Genomic DNA, 20715 nt, shown 5'->3' with positions numbered 1-20715 from the left:
AACCATTAAAAGTGTCACATGAGCACACTCCATGAGAGGCTGCGCAGAGTTTTGGAATTTAATGCAGACATTGTCGCCAAGTCTACTAATCAAGAGCTTTGCTCCACTACCCCTCCTCCCCTTAGCTTGAAAGGCAAATGGAAAATTGCCGACAGCGCGCAGCGTATTCGGGCGGTTACCCACCCCGTACCTGCCACGCCCGACGTTGCGTAACTTCGGTGATCTGACGAGAATCGCTGTATTCATCGAAGCAAGGCCGTTGGGAGGACAAGAGACAAGTCGGGGTAATTTAATAAATGAACGGAATTAAAAGCGCAGAGCGCCGGTATGAAATAATTTCTCGTTTGAAGGTTGAAGATAATTGCAATTTTTGTTGTAGCAGTAATTACGTGCCGCTCCTTCCGTTCTGAAAACGGGCATTTCACTTTTACATTTCACTCTGGATCGTGATTGGCATGACATAAACTACAAATTTGCCTAACATTTAGACAACAGTATATGAGCAAACATCAACAATTATTAGGTCGGTTTGAGAAGTCTGGAAAATATTCATGAAAGAACAGAAAATTATTTTTGCGCCTTCATGGTTGGTAAGCTTTATTAGTATATTTCAACAATATACAACGAACAGTTCATTCTTGATAGCCGCCTGGAGAGGTCGGTGTGCCGAATGCGAAAGAGTTTCATGCTGTTTTAAATCTTTTCATTTCAATGGTTGGACTGCAACCAAATCAAAACAGAATTGGATGAAGTTCATGTGGTCTCTGCACCATCAATGAAGATCATTTACTTTGGATTAATTAATTTAAACATGGTCGGTCAAGCACCAAAGACGAGGCACACTACTGCCGTCCAATTGTCACCCCAAAGCAAAGCACTGACAAAATCCGTGATATGGTAACGCTGAATAAACATTCGCGAGATTGACGAGACTTGCATCACAACGGATAATATCCTGTGAAGAGAACTGCCTACGAAGAAGTTACGTGTGACGTGGGCACCGTTGTAACTCACAGTCAACCACAAGTGTCTCCGGCACAACATTTTAATACAAAGTCTTGCGATTTTTAATCTCTATCCGCAAGACTTTGGCGCCGATTTGTGATTGCTGATGAAACATGGGTCCATCATTACACACCACAGTCAAACGGCAGTAAAAACAATGGACAATGGGTGTGAAAGTACACTGAAGAGACAAAGACCATTTTGTTAGCTGGTAAGGTGATGGCACAAACTCCCTTACAATGTGTTTCTATGTTTTTGGATGATGGAATGATTGACAAAATAGTTACACACACGAATACATAAATTACAAAATTACAAGTAAAATTTTCACGAGAACGTGATTGTAAGCTAACAGAGGTGGTTGAAATAAAGGCATTCATTGGACTGTTGTACATGGCTGGTTTGAAGAAAACAAATCATTTGAAAGTGAAAGAAATGTGGACTGATGATGGTACAGCCTCTGATTTTTTTTACAGTAACAATGTCCATAGAGCGCTTCTTATTTTTGTTAAGAGTGTAACGTTTTGAAGATATCCATACTCGGGAGGCAATAATGCAAGTTGCGCCTATCCGGGAAATATTTGAGGTCTTTGTTAGAATTTGGAGATATAAGCCGGAAGACAGCCACCAGGACCTTATAATTTGAGCAACGCGGCTGCTGACGTAGTCAAGAGAATTGCTGCTCCTATATGGAACAGTGGTAGAAACAGTATCTGGAGAAATGTCTTTCATAACATCCCCTGCACATGAATGCCACATGTCTAGACAATTATTTTACGTCCATTTAACTATTTAAATAATTGAAAAATGACTACAGAACAACAGCAGTCGGCACATCACGCAAAAATAAAAAAGAAATCTCTCCATTATTTTTGTCAACAAAGAACAGACCGATGCCGAGTTCTATTTTTGGTTTCGGTGAAAACAATGTCATCATATCTTACGTACCAAGGAAAAAAACGAAGAAAATCGTACTTATCCTCACTCCACAACGACGATAATATCGATCAAGAGACAGGTACTGAAGCTAAATCAGAAGTTGTTACATTTTACAACAATACTAAAGGAGGTGTGGACGTTATTGATCAAAAGAAAGAGGATTATTCTGTTGCACAAATTTCTTCGAGGTGGCCAGTGAGACTGTTCTTCACTATTTTGAACATAACTGGTGTCAACGCGCAAATTATATACTAAGAAACCAAAAAAAATACAATTGCAAGACGTGTACTCCTGAAAGATGTATCTTAAGAGATGGTGAAACCACATATTTCACGAAGAATAACACTGCAGAACATTTCATCGGCTCTCAAGTTCCGAATGAAGCTGTTTGTACCGTTTCCTAATGTGGAAACAGAGACATGACCCAGTGGCTTTTGTGCGCTTTGTCCAAGAAGGAAGAATAGACACTCTAAAAAAGGCATGTACTTTGTGTCACAAATCACTGTACACTGAGCATGTGACATTCATGTGCAAGGGATGTTATGAAAGATACATTTCTCCAGATACTATAGAAGACCGATTAATTAAAATATATGCAATTTTTGATTTTTTATATATTATATTCGTTATGTGTCATAAGTAAATAACCAAAGTTCAGAAGACTTTATTTATGGCTAAGACTGCATTTTTTGTTACTTATACCTTAATAAATTATGTGATTGCGTAGATAAGTGCCTTTCATTTCATATAATGATTTTTTATTGTAGTATCATATTTCATTTTTCTAAAGAATACGATTTAAATAGCGTAAGCATTTTGCTCTCGCGCGCCAAACCGTGTAACTTCTAAGACGCGCCTACTTCGGGGCTAAAAGAAAAAGCAGTCTACTCTAGTTAGCCGGGAATCTGTGAGGAACAAATTCCGTTCTTAGTATTTGTCGTCTCTGATTACCACAAAAGCGAAAGCACTACTCAGCCAAGAACAGATGTCCCCTTCCTCCCAAGCTTACCGACAATTACCGAACTGAAATCGTAGCGCTGCCAACATATGCAGTCTAGCAATGCGTGATGCGGTATTATTTCAGTAGGCATTTCATAATGAAGTAGACACACATTTGAACATGAACACATATACAACGCTCTTTAACGAAATCGTTACGGCGCTCTGAGCTCAAAGTGCATGAACAGTTCAGCAGTCCCGGCACTGACGATAGCCCGCCTCGCCGTATGTAGATCTACTTCTCTCTGTTCTGTACGTGTAGTATTGTGTTTATTGTGTAGTTTTTTGTGCTACCTATTTAGCTATAATTATGAGTGATTGTGAGGAAGACACCGTTCGTGTACTCTTACTCCACCAAGAAAAAACCCAGAAAAGGCGGCTGGATAAGAAAAAAGGAAGGTACGCAGCATCGCTTACAAAATTTTAGACATCAGTGGTTAAAGGATCGGTTTTTAAGGACTGGTTTATGCCAGACACCAATGATTCGGCTAGAGCTAAGTGTACATTTTGCCCGTGAACATCGATGTAGCTGAAACATCTAATTTGAAAACTCACCCACTACCAAAGAACATATAAATAATAAACCTAGTTCTAGTGTAAAAAGCAAACATTAACGTCCCTTGGATTCCAAAAAAGCTTAACTCGACAAAGTACAGTTAAGTCCCATAGTGCTCAGAGCCATTTTTATTAAGTCCCACTGTAAAATGTTATACTCTTTGGGTCAGATGGATGGAATGTCATGATGGGTGAAAACGATTCCGTAAATCCTAGATTACAACGGGATTTTAAAGGAATCACAATAGTGAAATGTGTTCGTCACTCAGCCCATTTGTGTGCCAGAGAAGCCTGTATATAGTTACCTGAAAGCATAGAGCAACTACCTCGTGATATTTGTAGCTGATAAACGCCAGTTTCATTTTCGTAACTTCCAGTCATTTGTTGAAGTGGAGCCCCACCTTAAACCACCTCAGACGAGATGGCTTTCACTGGCTGCAGTGGCTCAAAGAATATTAAAAAGTGGGAAGCCCAACGTCAACTTTTTATCGATTTCACAACAAATCGTGCACATAAAGCTAAAGCCGATGTGCGAATCGGGCACTATTTATTTCTGAAAAACTCTGCAACCCATTCTACAAACTATTTTTGTTTCCTTGAATGGTCCCTCCCTTTATTTAATAAATTCAGTCTGGAATTTCAAAGCGAGAAATTAGTTATTAACAATCGTGAAAGTAGTTATTCACAATGTACGTGAGGAAATATGCGAACTCTGCCAGAAAATCCTATTGCGTTATATACAACGTGAATGAGGCCAAACCCAGGTGAAGTAGACCCTGAACGTCTGCGTCATCAACACCATAACACTGAACTGTATTTTGGCGTCAAAGTGTTGGAGCTCTTAAAACATTCAGATGTGGTCAGACATCCTGCAGATATTGAACAATTCTTCTCATGTTGCAAAAATTTCTACAGAGTTGCTGCCACAGAAATAAATAAAACGATACAACATGGAGGACACTGCTTTGTCAAAGTTACGAATTTTCAAACCAGAATCAACGCGCTCTCGCAATTTCAGGAGCCGTTTCCCAACACTAATGCCTCTTATTGAAGTGGTTCTCCTTATAATTGCACCAGATCATCCCGAAAAAAGAAACAAATAATAGACGATCAATGGAAACGGCTGCCAAACACACAAGCTCGGTATCCTGAAGGATTGAACAGGTGCACTTCTTGCTGCAAAGAGCGTAATAGAATCAACACGTACTGGAATTTGCGTCAATTTTGAAGCGACAAAAGACATGTTTAGCCGTATGACTAAGGAAAAATTATACGGCAACATAAATAAGAACGATGTCAGTGAGGCTGAGTGTGTACCTGACATTATATTTGGAGACATAATCTAAGGCTAGAAAATACCACAAAAATTTGATAGTTGTATGCAGACGTAGATTATATGGCGCCACAGTTGAGAGATCTGTGGCGGTGTCGTGGTCTAAGTCGCACCTCCAATGACAGACCAGAAATGATAAACGCTTCAACGTCACCAAACATTTGCCAAAGCAGCGAAGAGGTTTTTCCAGCAATGAGAGGGGAATATATTCCAGTCAGCTAACAACACAGTTAACTGAAGTGCCTTAAAGATCGTCTAAATAATAATAATAATTACAATAATATATCATGTACCTGTGTATTTTTATAAACTAATAAATTATCACCTCGTGGTGAAAATATTTATTAATGTGCATTCATCTCGATGTATTATGCGCTTTTGTGAATCGTTGTTACTTCCGAGAGTGAAATTAAATTATATCATAGTTGCTGATCGATATTAAGCATTCACGCATTCCAGTATGTCTCATCACACCGTCTCTACCCACGCCCAAACAGCCGATACGAGCAATGTGTCTAGAGCCTGAGTCTAGAAAATATGGCCACCGTTAACATTTTGTTTGTTTAACTCAAAATTTTTTAAATTAACAAATTCCTGCTAAATTCACACTCACTTAATATGTCTTCTTTTTGGTTTTATAACCTTTTAAATGCTTGATAAATGTAATAGCCTTGAGAGCCAAAGTACGAGATTTTTAGTTGTTTATGTACAAGGAAAAAAGTTCTATGTTTGGCAACCCCAGATAGCGTAGTTGCAGGACAGTTTCAAAATGACGTCTACAGGTGATGTACGTTCAAGCAATGTGCTGTCATTAAATTTCTCACTGCACTGAAAGAAACTATGGGGAATTTCACAAACGCTTGTGCAAAATCTGTGGAGCATCTACAGTCGACCAAGTACAGTTTGTTGCTGGGCAAGGAGGGTGAGGTCATCAGAAGGCGGTTCGGCGGCGCTCCACGATTTGCAGCGGCCGGTGAGGCCATCCACAGTTGTCACACCTGACATGTTGCAGCGAGCTGATGTTGGCATTCGCGAGGACAGATGCATTACGACTCTGACCGTCGGCGTTGCATCTGTCAATAAGCAAAGCACTGGCTCCTTCACCAGGACAAGGAATGGTATCGACAGGGCATACACACCCTGGAATCGCGCTGGAGGAAGGCCTTAGAACTCCATGGAGATTGCGTGGAAAAATAGGGTGTGCAGATAAAACACCATTCTTTCGCGTGTGTAGTTCTCATTATGTTCAATAAAGAACTGTTGAAGAAACAACTGCGGTACATTACTCTCTGTGCAACCCTCGTATACACATGTAGATGTAGAAATGAAAGTTGGGACAAAATAGGCAGGGAACAGTTATCAGATTTACAGTTAAAATACCATGCGAAACGTTCAGTGTCTAGAAACTGATATTTTACAAAACACAGTTCATTTAAACAGATTTCGGAGAAAGATTTGTAGAGATCGACTCCTAAAGCCATGACAATCGACCAGTCGATTGACAAGCGGGAAATCCTTATTCGAGTCCCGGTCCAGAACAAATTTTCATTGTCATCATTCCATTCTACAGCTGATGGTAGTCATTATTTGCAATTGCGAATTCATCTGATGTGTTTAGTAATGGCTGTGATCACCGTAGTGCATCGTCATCAGAATAACGCCGGCACTGCAATATCGTATGTATCTGCCGATACCGGGCCAGCGACTTTCAACACATCTGATCTCTACGTGAATACACATAATGAATGTGCGTGTACAGATCGTAGACGTATGCTTGACGACATGTGGAAGTTTGGGTCTGGCCGTGAGTCTTGCATGGATAGCCAAATGGCACAGTCAGCCTTCGGCGGCGCAGCGGTTCGGACGGTGTTTGAACCCCTGTCGCACGTTTGCGCGAGAGGTGTTTACGTTAAGTTTGTAGCGGTGTACCGCGGTAATGCACTGAACGAAACATGGCCTTCTCTTTCCGCAAATCGACACTGAAATTTAGTTTTGTTAACAAATATGCTCGACCGAAGGCTTACGAGATAGAACGTTATTTACAGGACAAGGTAAAAATCGAACCTGACGTACACTGAAGCGGCATATGACGAACTTCTATTCCGACACCGACAAGGTCTTCGTTTCTGTCATTCGGACTGAAATGTTGGAGCAGTTACAGTTGAACACACCGGTATGGGACTACGAACGATCCACGTCTTTGAGCTTCCATTCGAGGGGCCAGAAGAATTGGTGACAGACGCCTTGCGTCCTTACGGCACGGTCCTATCCCATGTGGCCAAAAAATGGGCGAGTTTCAAAACGTATCCTGTCCTCAGTGGCGTCAGACAAATTCGGATCGAACCCCGAAAACATGTTCCGTCATACTTGCACATCGCTGGTTGGAGGGCGATTATCATCTACGACGGACAACTAAGGACGTGCTCTGGGTGTGGGAAGGAGGGACACTTGCGTTCTGAGTGTACTTAACACAGGTTGTTGCAGCTGCCACGGGATGATCCACCACTCACACCGAATACGACTATGCTCCCCATGACCTATGTCGCCGCATTACGCGATGACGTAGGCCGCGGAACAGAAGCATACCGGAACTTACAGACAGAGGCAGAACGTGTCGAGCCAACGAGGACGACGTTCCGCTGCACTGCCTGAGGAAGTCACAGGACGCCCTCTCTTCGGTGGCGCTTACGGCCCCTTCTGATAAAGCCCTTACAGACGACGATAATACAGCGCACGATTCCGGCGTCCCCCTACAAACATCCAGAGGCCACGCTGACCTCTGATTCCGAAACTCGGCAACGGCGTTTTCGGGCAAAGAGCAGACGACCATGGATACAGAATAAATGCCTAGCGTGTATGCAGGGGTGGCCTGCGAGACAGCGACGCGACCTTCCTATGACGATGCTCCAGGAACAGCGGAGGAGTCCGATCGACGGCAACAGGCTACTGAGGAGGCTAGGCGCCTACAACGCACGACAACGATGGGAAGCTAGGGGACTGGTCGGAAGACCCACCCCCGTGGGGAACAGATGATGCCGGAGGAACTGCTCCCACAAACTCTCCCGGTATAAGACCGGAAGAGTGCACGGAATAACGGCAGACCATATGAGGGGACGGCGGGGGACGTTAGGAAGAAAGCAGCCTGTGTACGGAAGAATTAGCGACCATAAGGTGCCCTGCTTATGTTGACAGCCATGCAACAAGCTTATCGGATAGGGTCTGTTAACATCAATAGCATTGGGACGCCGGTAAAAATAATGATGCTCAATGACATGATAAAAGGCTGCAGATTTAGAGGTAGCGCTGTTACAGGAAGTTCGTATGCTTCCCCTCTCGGACTTTTACGGTTACGATATTTACTGTTCCCTGTGTGACAGAGGTGTTGGCACTGCGATACTAATGAAAGAAGGGATACGTGCAAATGAATTAGAGTATTTGCTTTCTGCCCGTGGTATGGCCGTGCTCATAGGGGGAATACGTTTGATCAATATGTTCGCACCATCAGGTTCTGATAAGAGAAGAGACAGAGCAAATTTTTACGCCTATGAGGTTACATCGTTGTTCCAGGGAGATACGATGCTTCCTCAACAGGATAGTCCAACATCCTAACTACACTCCTAGCCAAGAACTTCGGGAGCTGTTCGATGGGATGGAATTAGTCGATGCATGGGACTTGAAGTATCGCAACCAACCAGGATATACATTTTTTACGAGCCACTCCGCAAGCCGTTTGGATTGGACCTATGTTCCAAGGGTTAGCCATGTCGACGGTGGATGCAGAAATCTGGCCGACCACGTTTACAGACCATGAGGCATATATTTGTACGGTTAACCTTGATAGACAGCAGGTATGGGGACGGAGGGGTAACTGGATGATGAATGTCTCTCACCTGTGTGATGCAGAATGCGAACACGTGGTGGAGAACATGTAGCATGGCAATTCTTATGGTTCTGTCATACAGTGATGGATCGAGTGCGCGAAGCCAACCTTATGGAGGACGTTAATAGGTTATGCGAAGGAGCTTTCTCGACAGCAACGCACGACCACTGACTTTTATTTTAAGACCCTCTAGGAACTGTTTTCTTAATACTAAAAAAATGATAAGGTACAGTTCGCGAAAGCGGGAAATCCGGGTTCGAGTCCCGGTCCGTCATTTCATTCTACAGCTGATGGTAGTCATTGTTCGCAATTGCGAATTCATCTGATCTAATATTGAGCATATCTGGGATGCCTTGGCAACGTAGTGTTCAGAAGAGATCTCCGACCCCTCGTACTGTTACGGATTTATGGACAGCCCCCTTCTGGATTCATGGTATCTGTTCCCTCCAGCACTACTTCAGACATTAGTCGAGTCCGTGCCACGCCGTGTTGCGGCTCTTCTGCGTGCTCGCGAGGGACCTACACGATATTAGGCAGGTGTACCAATTTCTTTGGCTCTTCAGTGTATAACCCTCCTCCAAAATGGCTTTCCGAGACCGATGAGACAGACATTCCTCCGTACACTGACAAGGGGGAGGTCGAGTCAATAATTAAATCGCTGAAGACTAAGGACTGTCATGGCTATGAGGAAGTATCTAGCAGAATACTGAAATACTCGTACTTTCCTGCACATGTTAGCCCTGTACTTACCTATATTCGTAATTTTTCCTTTAGGAATGGTCAGTTTCCTGAACGATTAGAGTTCTCTGTAACAAAGATACTTTGTAAAAAGAGAGAAAGGTGTAATGGAGACAATTTTAGACCTATTTCTATGCCATCACTATCTTCTTGCGTTATTTCAAAGGACGTGTATTTAAGGATAATCGATTATTTCATATCACATAATTTGCTGTCAGATGAACAGTATGGTGTTATAAGTTGTTTAAAAACTGAAGATGCTATATTCACTTTTATCTGTGAGGTAATGGATAGATTAAACCCAAGATTTCGAACAGTAGGCATCTTTTTTTATTTAATTATGGCGTTTGAGTGTGTTGATCACAAAATATTGCTCCAGAAACTGGACCATTACGGAATATGCGGGATACCTCTCAATTTGTTCACATCTTACTTTAAGAACAGACAGCAGGTCATTCTCCACAGTATTGAGAATGATTATGATGTGGAGTCCGAGTGGGGCATCTACAGGGTGGGTGACCCAGGATCAGTGCTCGAGCCACTCCTACTCCTTAGTTATGTAAATGATATGACTTCTGTTATTACAGGTGATTCTAAAATATTTCTGTCTGCTGATGTCATTAGCTTGGTAGTAAAGGATGTTAGGTGCAATATTGGCACTGTTTTAAATAGTACAATTCCAGCCATAAGTTCATGGCTTGTAGGAAATAAACTAAAGTTAAATCACAGTAACACTCTTTTTATAGTTTCTAACACACAATTCAACAAAGCTGACGTTTTAACTACACATAATGGGCATATGATAAGTGGGACTGAATAGTTCAAATTTGTATGTGTTCAGATAGGTAGTAAACTGTCGTGGAAAGCACATGTTCAGACTTTTGTTGAAAGACTTAACGCTGTTATTTTTACTATTAGAACAACATTGAAGTAAGTGATAGTTCGATACGAGAAGTAGCCTACAGTGCTTATTTTCATTCGTTTATGAGGTACAGTATTATTACTTTAGGTTAACTCTTCCCATTCTTAACGGACATTTTTAGCTCAGAAACGGGCGGTCTGGGCTACAAGTGGTGTTAAGTTAGCAAACTTCCTGTCGACCACTGTTTATTAGTCTGGGGCTTCTGACGTTAACCTCTCAATATATTCTTTAATGTCGTTTATTAACAATCTCTGCTTATTCCCAAGAATTGGCAGGTTTCACTCAATGAACACTGGGCAGAAATCCAATCCGCATTTGGATCCCACCTGCTTGACTTTTGTGCAGAAGAATTCAAAAATCTTAGCAGTAATCCACGCAAATCTAAAATGACGCGTTACCTCATGTATTACTCCTATTCTGTCGAGAAGTTCCTTGAAAACCTAATTTAATTTCTGTGTTACATTGTTAATTGTGTTTATATAAACTTATAGATTATCGTCTTTTTAGGTTTTGTAAACATTTTATTTTATCTACTATTACTTTTCTGTTGTAATTTCGTGTACTGACACGTGCCATGACCATGAAGATTTGCTCCTTAGTTTGGTCCTATGGAATTAAACGAGTAAAATACGAGGGTAATCCCAAAAGTAAGGTCTTCTGTTTTTTAATAAGTACATAGACCTGTTTATTTCTACAATGGCTTACATCAGTTTACAGGTTGAACTTCTGGCTATTTTTCGACATAATCACCATTTCTGTCGATGCATTTTTTACACGCTGTGGCAGTTTTTGTATGCCCATGTCATACCAGCTCCTCGCTTCGGAAAGTTATGAACCTCTTCTTTCACCTTTCGTCGGAGCTGAATCGCTTTCTGTTCTTTTAACCTAGGAACAGGTGACAGTCACTGGGCACCAAGTCAGGACTATAGGGTGGGTGGGTGGGTGATTACATTCCACTGAAATTGTTGCAGGAAAGCAGCGGTTTGCCAAGCGATGTGTGGGCGAGCGTTGTCATGGAGAATGTGTACGCCCTTGCTCAACATTCCTCTTCTCCGGTTCTGAATTGCCCGTTTGAGTTTTTTCAGAGTCTAACAGCACCTGCCAGCGTTAATTGTGGTCCAACGTGCAGAGATCATCCAGGGTGATCCGCCGATCTTCACGCATGTTTTGCTCAACCTTCAACACTGTCTCCTCCTCAGAAACTGACGGTCTAACGCTCCTTTGTTCGTCGTGAATTTCGGTCCGACCAGCTGCAAACTCTCTACACCACTTACGAACATTTTTGACATCCATAAACGACTCACCATACACTTCCGTCAATTGCCGATTGATTTTCAATCGGCGCAGTGCCTTTTGCGTTCAAAAACCGAATGACTGCGTGCAATTCGCACTTGGCGGTAACATCCAATGGGAGCTCCATTCTCAACGGCTCACAAGCCAAGACTGAGCGCCTCAGCGCGACGTGCTCATGTTTACACACAACGCGTTCAAAAATGGCTCTGAGCACTATGGGACTTAACTTCTGAGGTCATCAGTCCCCTAAAACTTAGAGCTACTTAAACCTAACTAACCTAAGGGCATCACACACATCCATGGCCGAGGCAGGATTCGAACCTGCGATCGTAGCGGTCGCGCGGTTCCAGACTGTAGCGCCTAGAACCGCTCGGCCACTCCGGCCTGCCCACACAACGCGTGAAGCACTCTTCATAACAGTGTGACCAACTGCCACACAAACAGGGTTCTGTACTTATAAAAAGTAGGAGACCTTACTTTTGGGATTACTCTCGTAAATAAAAATATTACTTCCGTCCACCAAAACTGCTACAGAATTGATTCACAGAACTACCTAGAATACTATTCAGCTCTATTCTAGCAGAATTGCAGATTACCTGCTTGAAAGAAAACGAACTTCTTCCTGGAAACTTGCATTAATGCCAGAAACAACAATCAAGCACAAACCATCTCGCACTGTTCACACATTAAGTGTCATTCTTAAAAGCTAGTGATTTTTAAAACTTACACACAAGTTTGATTCAGCAAAACACCGACTTATTCTAAAGCAATTAGGGTTCTATGGGATATTTAACCATGTTTGTGGCTGGACTGATAATTTTTCGGACACCAGAACGAAACAAACAATCCCACACTGAAAGTCATTTGTATAAATAATGGTTTTCTCCTTGGAAGCCTAATAGGGCTACAGGAGTTTAAGTTATACATTAGAGGCTTAGCGGATAGTATGGGTTGAAATTTGAAATCAAATTTTTCACAGATGACACATTTACAATAAAGTTTTATATCAAATTACATGTTTAGAAAATATTGTCCTGGTGCAAGAAGTGGCAGTTATCTCTTAATGTAGAGAAATGTAAAGCTGTACACTTCAAGAAACGTAAAAAATGGAGCAGCCCTTCAAGACGATTTATCAGCAACTGTTAAGAGTCTGAGATGTGAAAATAGCTCGTGTACCAATGTCTAGAGATTATGCAGTGCAGTGAACACACAAGATCAGTTGTAAGGCAAATGGCTGACTTTGGTTGGTACATACTATACTGGTAAACTGCTGTTAGTCGAAGAATACTTACAAAATACTTATGTACTATAGTGAAATACTGCGTCAGTGCGTGGATTTTTACAGGGATTCCGGGCATATGCAAAGCAGGAACGTTAGTTTTGTGTGGATTGATGTGACAACACTGCAGAAAAATCTTAACAGGCACTTGAAGCAAGGCACCATATGAAGGAGCGACGGAAGAAAACGCTAAGACTCAATTTAGTATGGATTGGTTTGATGACATTTTCTGTTGTGTTTCCGTATGCATCACATGCTAGCAACAAGTAAATCAATATCTACCGCTAGAAAATGCTGTATACTACATAAACTGCTTTCTTATTGTATTTATGTTGTTCTCTTTGAATTTAACTGATCATACAGTATGATAAGCGTTGACGAAAAATACGCTCCTGTGGGTTAGCACTTTCTTGTGCCGACCAGTGCATATTCGGTCATAAATTACCACGACCGGTATAACAGAGCGGTGACATTACATATTCTTGATTCAACTATGTTGCGAGTACAGCGGACACGGCAGCTCGCACAGGGGCGTCACGAAAAACAATCTTTCCACTCTTCAGCCGTTAACGGAATTGGACGGAACCTACATATGTGGTATAATAAATAGTACTCTGTCTCACACTTTAAAGTGAATCACAGAATTTCGGTGCAGCTATACACAAGGAATACATATATCAATATTCAAGGCCCAATTCAGAGAGTATGTTTCGTCTCGAGCTGCTATCCCTCCACCGCTCGCGCGTTGGCTTCGATACTACAGCCAGGCGCCTACTGACCAATGTTGCCAGATGCAACAACTCGACATCAGGAGAAAGAAACTCTAAAATGCATTAAGATAGCAGCAGATACTGGACAACCTATTCTCCATTCTTCACAAATAAAGTATCTAGAATTATTGCTCTTTTTATTACGTTGTAGCCATCACTTAAATTTAGATTCACTTTCCCACTCACTTTTGTTCTTTACTTTTTTCCAATCTCCGGGTGTACTCATTGCCTTGAGCGAGCGTGGAAGAGAGGGAGTATTGTTCATCGCACACGAGCATCTTTCGGTTACACTCGGCATGTCGAGGACAGCTTCAAGCTCTGAGGAAGATATGGTTCTCCGTTATTATTACCCAGAAATAAACAAAGAAAATTCTCGATTCATCTGTACATCCAAAGAAATATAAACTGCAGCCTGTATGTAGGAACCAATGAGCTGTGACGGAGTTTCGAAATTCATAGCTGTTTATAGAACGAATAAACAATGCTACAGTGATTAGGCCAGTTGATTTCCTCCGCCACAGGACATCGTTACTTTTATTTTGAAAATCCAAATACAAGGGTGTAAAATGAAAACCTTAAATATTTATTAAATATTATTTTTTGTGCAAAGTGGTACAAGGCTGTATCACTTTTCAACATAATCTCCCCCACGCTCAATGCAAGTCCTCCAGCGCTTCCAAAGTGCATGAATTCCTTTAGAAAAAAATTCTTTTCGTAGTCCGCGCAACCACTCATGCACCGCGTGGCGTACCTCTTCATCAGAACGGAACTTCTTTCCTCCCATTGCGTCTTTGAGTGGTCCAAACATATGGAAATCACTTGGTGAGGAGGAACGCCGCCATTCCTTGCTCGCTCTCTTCATTTCCGGTTGGTGGAAGTGAACCCAGGTTTCGTCCCCAGTAACGATTCTTGCAAGGAAGCCATCAACTTCTCGTTCAAAGCGCCGAAGAAGTTCTTGACAAGCATCAACACGTCGTTCTCATTTCAGGAGTCAGCTGCCGTGGCACCAGTCCTGCAGACACTTTGTGAAACTGGAGCGCATCATGCACAATGTGATGTGCTGACCCATGACTAATCTGTAAACATGCTGTAATGTCATTCAGTGTCACTCGGCGGTTTTCCTTCACTATGGCTTCAACTGCTGCAATGTTCTGTGGAGTCACAACTCGTTGTGTCTGACCTGGACGAGGAGCATCTTCCACTGAAGTCACACCATTTGCGAACTTCCTACTCCATTCGTCGACTTCTGCTGTGACAAAAATGCATCACCGTACTGAACATTCATTCGTCGATAAATTTCAATAGGTTTCACACCTTCACTACGCAAAAACCGAATAACAGAACGCTGTTCTTCTCTGGTGCAAGTCGCAAGTGGGGCGGCCATCTTTATACTGATACTGCGACGGTATGTGTGCATCAGCACTATGCTGCCACCTACAGGTCATTCTGCACGCTGTTTGTAGCACGCTTACCAACTTACCAGGATAACGGCGCGAAATTTCGATTTGTTATTACAAATTTAAGGTTTTCATTTGACTCACCCTCGTATCTAAAGATTTATACACACGGAAATGTTGTGATGGTTGTTTTTACATGAACACCATTGTATTCACGGATTTGTGGCTTTTTACTGTTCGTTTCCACTTGACAATGTAATTTTACAGAATGACAAAGTTGCTAGTCACACAAAAGACTACTCTCGGTTTGATTTACAAGTTTTTGTACATTTTCTTCCGTTGATGTAGAGGCAATTTTATTTTAAACAACAAATGTACATGTCATATGAAATTCTTTCCCCACTTTACAACCCGCTTTCTCTGTCGAATAGCTCGTGCGGTAGCCTAACAGCTTGTAGTTATATACAATGGAATATTTTTCGACTTCAAGTACAAACCTAATGTCCATCCGAAAAATGCAGCCTTACAATAAACTGAATTTTATTGTCACTGAGTAGAGTTTCGTTTTTCGCCGTTTAAGCGCTCCATCTCTTTTCGTTAGTACATAATAGTTTTTCGTTACCTATATCTGTATACTTGTTTGTTGTGTTTATTCTATTGTCAAGAACAATGCACAGTTCAATAACTGGTGAGCCATTAGCCACTGGAATTTTATCTTCTGCCTCCACAAAGTTTTCAGATCGTACGAACGAACAGATGACTCATCATGAGGGTAGGGAATAAGAAAGTAAAGAATATTATAAAATCATGTGATCTAGAAGCAAAACAGGGAAGCAAAACGAGGTCATATTTATGCTGACGTATCTCTACGATCTGTTACAAGAAGTAATTTCCACAACTATGACACCTTTGTGCTCCTGGTAAAAAGCGGCCAAGATATTAAGAACATAAGTTTCACATCATTACTCGCATATGGATGTAATAAGAGACATTATACTACGTGCATGTGGACATCACATTTCCAATGAAGCTAGAAACAGTCGAGAAGCCCACATGAATAACGATGTTTTAAGCGGCTCGTCGTGACGAGAAAAAGGCGTTTCGGGGGCTGCATACACACTGTCAGCATTAATACTCTACTTATACAACAGGCTACATAAATGAAGTAACGATCGGTATCATTCCGAAAGTATGAGTATCCTGAAGGAGGGTGGTGATTTGATATATTTAATTTGTTGAAATATATTGCTGACGAAGGCAGACCTACTTACACGACAATGTTTTTCGAACGACGTGAACTCTTCCTCTCACAAAGCACGCTTAGCTAGCTTCCTCCATTCCTGTCGCGCGCATTATTCTCAGCTGTTGACTATACACTGACCATTGTGTTGTGCGACAGATCAATTGTTTATTTTTCTCAATAACAACTATTTTATTCGCGATCACACATTGTCAGTTTGGCAAGCCGTAGGTGAGTAACCAGCATCTGGCATGTGCCATATCATTCCGCCTTCAAGCAACGCTCGTCATTATTTTAATACTGCTTAGATGACGAAAAGGAATAAAATCCAGTTTCCATCCCAGTCGCTCAGTGTTAAATATACGATGGGTTATGGGATTCAACCAAAATCCCAACAGAATTGGCAATTTTTTTTAGTGCGAATTGCTAACCTGTTCTCATTCGAAGAAGCACCACCATTTATGAGTAACGGCCACATTTACCTTTTTGACAAGTTTAATTATGCTTCTTTTGCCAAAACACAGTATAATTTGCAGAAAATCATTTTTGCAGCAGCTACGGAGCATGGGACTTCATTTCCATTATGACAGTTCACTGAAACAGTGTCTCATTATACAAGTAATTGGCGACGAGAGAGCTCAACAGTTTACGAGAAACCTCACTGTGTCAATTTGCGGAAAAATAAGAGAAGAAGTTTCATGTTTATTTTCATACTAGGAAACTTGTTTCACTAGCTGTCCATAACTCTTCAAGAATTACAGTTACAGGAATTAAAAAATTAAAGAGAAACAACTTCTGATATATCGCAATAGATAAGAAAGTCCAATGTGCTTACGAACTGGCAAAGAACTCTCCTCCTTGTGTGCCACCATTCGCCAACATCTTGTTTCGATGTCTGGTGCGGTTTAGGAGATATGAAGGATGTTATGAGTATTTCATCCCTGCGGGTGTGAGATGAGGAGTGAATGCGCTACATAGGATCCATTTTCTCGAGATCGGAGACAGATAGAGGCCTCTCCCCAGTCAGAACAAACATTCAACATGTTAGCTAAATTTCATTGGCAGCAACATATGGTGTAATGCGCGCCAAACGCAAAATCATCGCAAACTTTTCGAATTTTGCGTAATATCTTACTAAAATGTGTAAGTCACAAAAAGTAAGACCATTAGCGAATATATATATTGTGAGGCTACAGTGAAGATTTCTAGCTCTTTAAATAAGTGTCTGCAGGATGATCTTGGATGAGCTCCAGCAATTATTCTGATTACACGCTTTTGTGCAATGAACACTATTTTACTCAATGATGAGTTACCCCAGAATATGATGCCATACGAAAGCAGAGAATGAAAATAGGCGTGGTAAGCTAATTTACTCAGATGTATATCGCCAAAATTTGCAATGACCCTAATAGCATAAGTAGCTGAACTCAAACGTTTCAGCAGATCCTCAGTGTATTTTTTCCAGTTCAAGCCCTCATCAATGCATACACCTAGAAATTTTGAATATTCTACCTTAGCTACCGATTTCTGATCGAAGTCTACATTTGTTAATGGGATCATTCCATTTACTGAGTGGAACTGTATATACTGTGTTTTGTCAAAGTTTAATGAGAGCCCAAAATATTACCAACCGCACAAGGTTTGAACTCATAACCTTTCGCTTAGCAATGCAACACCATAACCATTACGCTAATTTAGCTATTGTGGCACCATACACAATCATTAACCCAGCTCCAGGGATGTAGGGTCCCCTTCCCTATTCCTCCACTGGGGTAATTCCTGTCTGGTGTATCCACGTCGCGGGGTGGGCACCTACACTTCAATAGGCCGGAGTGACAAGGTGACTGAGTTCGGGCAGGAACCCAATCCCGTGGGGTATAACACGGAACCCATGCCCAGGGTTATGGGTGAAGACCTTAATGGCAGCAACGGCGAAAAAAAAAAAAGACTTCGGAACGGCATAGCTGGCAGATGAGGCAACCCTCCTTCCTGGGGATTAAATGAGAAGGGAACCACTGCCTTGTGGTGGAGGAGAAACTCTAAAGGCAAAGGGAGACAACCCGAACAGAAAATCCTTTCTTGCGTTAGGCCTAGCAAGGCAGTAGGAAAGTCTTCATATATTGCCTTCAAAACACAGACGAGCCTCCGAACGAAACTCTTTATGTCGATCTGAGACAAGATGAGAAGAAGTTTTTTCAGTATTTTCGAATGTCGAAAACTTCTTTTGCTGAACTGCTAAGAGAAGTGAAAGAAGAAATCACAGGAATGGACAATAATATTTTAACTCTATTTTTCGGACCATAAGACGACGATAAGACGCACATTTAATTCTGATATGAAAATTTTGAAATATGTTTTTTTTTTTGTTTCATCTTCATTCGCCCTGTAGGTGTGAGTTAATGGTTTCCACGTTCATCCATTTTGTTCCTTCTTATCGCATGAAGACTTCGAAAAGGTGCACTTTATACTGGTAAATGCAAAAGAAAAGGGGTGGGGGATGCAAGTGTGCTTGAAGGTTACTACCCTTCTAGTCTTTACAGTCGTAGCTACTAAATTTCGCTACTCTTTTATGGTCGAAAAAATAAGGCATTAAATTTGAAAAAACGAACATACAACTTACCAATTTTGTTTTTTCATCCACGCTCTTCTCATTGAAATCAGGAACAAACTTCGTATAATTTCTTGCCAAGCAACTTCGTATAATTTCTTGCTAAGCATTCGCTTTCACCACTTTGTTGCTATAGTCATCGCTTTTGACATCCCAAATAGCAGGAGGACTTTCTACTTCACTTATAAAGTCTTCTGTGTTAAAATCTAAACTCGTGGCTACAATGTGTACAGTATAATGTAGAATGAATGCTTCGCGTAACTGTTTCAAAAATGACTGCCGTCTGTTGGTAAATCTGAAGCTCTGTGTCTGTGATGTGTCCCAGTGCGAACACTCCGATTCAAGCTAATGCATGTCTGGCGGTGACTGCCGTGAACACAGTCATCTTGTCCGTCACATGTGCCGAGGGTGGGTCACTGCTGCGTCACAGTGGCCCGGTAAGACAGTGTAGTGTTACGGTGAGAACGCTCCAGTTCAAACGAGTGTATATCTGTCGGTGACCGTCTCTGGTGACCGTCACCAGTGTGAAACGGGCCTAACTGTAGAGCTATAAATATACCCCACGTCCAGCTAGCAGCGAATGAGGCATGTTGTCTCCAACAGTGAAATGCAGTAATTTAGTAATTGTTGGCAGTACGCATACCGTCAACCGATTACATTATATAGTTTTTCAAACCTTTCACCATACCATTCCAGTAGCTCAAGACAGTTGACACCGAGTGGCACATCTTACCATCTCCATTAGTCTATGACACGTTGACACCATTGTAGTCAATGTTAACCCACGTTTTTCGCACAATGTTAGCTATGGAAATACAATATGAATGTCATTACTTTCTTTGAATGAATAACGAAGGGGTTATCGTGGACATACTGACAACATCATACGGAAATAAATGACATATTTTAGATCCGGCTGGAACTGTTAAGATTCATTACACTGTATCATAAGAATCTGCTTAGTTTTTCGCTGTCAGACAGGGCGAGTTATCGTTACCCAGGCACATATAAGACACAACTTTTAAATATGCCAAACGGAAATTACTTTGAAGTAATAAACACGAATGTGCTAAGAAAACTGTAGACTTGCTCTTTTATTTGCTTTTTAGCAGTAGAGCAGTAGATTTTTTGAAAAGCAGGAAATCTGCAAAGGCAGTAGAACTAGCAACACTGGTACTGAATACATTTATGTACCCAGGGGAGGGGCAGGAGGTAAGAGTATCTGTCGCGACGGATAGCTAACATCAACATTCCGAGATGCTGAATCGAAAGATGGCAGTTATAAAATAAACCGGGTGTTGTGCACAAAACAACTGCGCGACAGGTGGAGGGTTAATAGTAGATGCCAAAGCCAGAACATAGGTTTTATTGGACACAGCAACTATATGCACACCCTACGAAGACTCTTGTCGAGGTGGCTCTTGGGTCTAGTTGAGTCGACAGAATTCGAATGCCTTGACTAAGTCATTATCTTTATCAGTTTTTTACTATGTTAGCAGGTCCTTTGCGCCTCCATTTCATGCATCTAACGAGTATGGACTCTCCTCTGACAACAACAAACTTCAGCTACTAAACAACATGAAGTTAATTAAAGTAATTAATTAAGTTATTTCAAACTCAACATGTAATATTTCAGCAGTAGCGAACCTGGAGAGTCACTTCTCCTTTCATATACAAATACACACTATAAACAGTTTTGCCTGATATCTACAGTTCACAGGCAACACAATAAATTCCGCTTGATGTCATTAGAGGTT

The 20715-nt window shown here is 41.5% G+C and overlaps 1 protein-coding gene across 1 annotated transcript in view; it reads right to left on the bottom strand.

Moving 5' to 3' along the window:
• The window catches only part of LOC124614040, a 422676-nt gene that overhangs the window by 70953 nt on the left and 331008 nt on the right, over positions 1-20715 (bottom strand). The window contains exon 4 of the mRNA XM_047142870.1: positions 11630-11632. Coding sequence (XP_046998826.1) covers positions 11630-11632 — 3 coding nt within the window. The remainder of the gene's footprint in view (positions 1-11629; positions 11633-20715) is intronic.

The sequence above is a fragment of the Schistocerca americana genome, chromosome 4 (genome assembly GCF_021461395.2).
Source record: "Schistocerca americana isolate TAMUIC-IGC-003095 chromosome 4, iqSchAmer2.1, whole genome shotgun sequence".
NCBI classification, from domain to species: domain Eukaryota; kingdom Metazoa; phylum Arthropoda; class Insecta; order Orthoptera; family Acrididae; genus Schistocerca; species Schistocerca americana.
The sequence above is the reverse complement of the archived record's forward strand: the minus strand, read 5'-3'. Positions and strand labels throughout refer to the sequence as shown.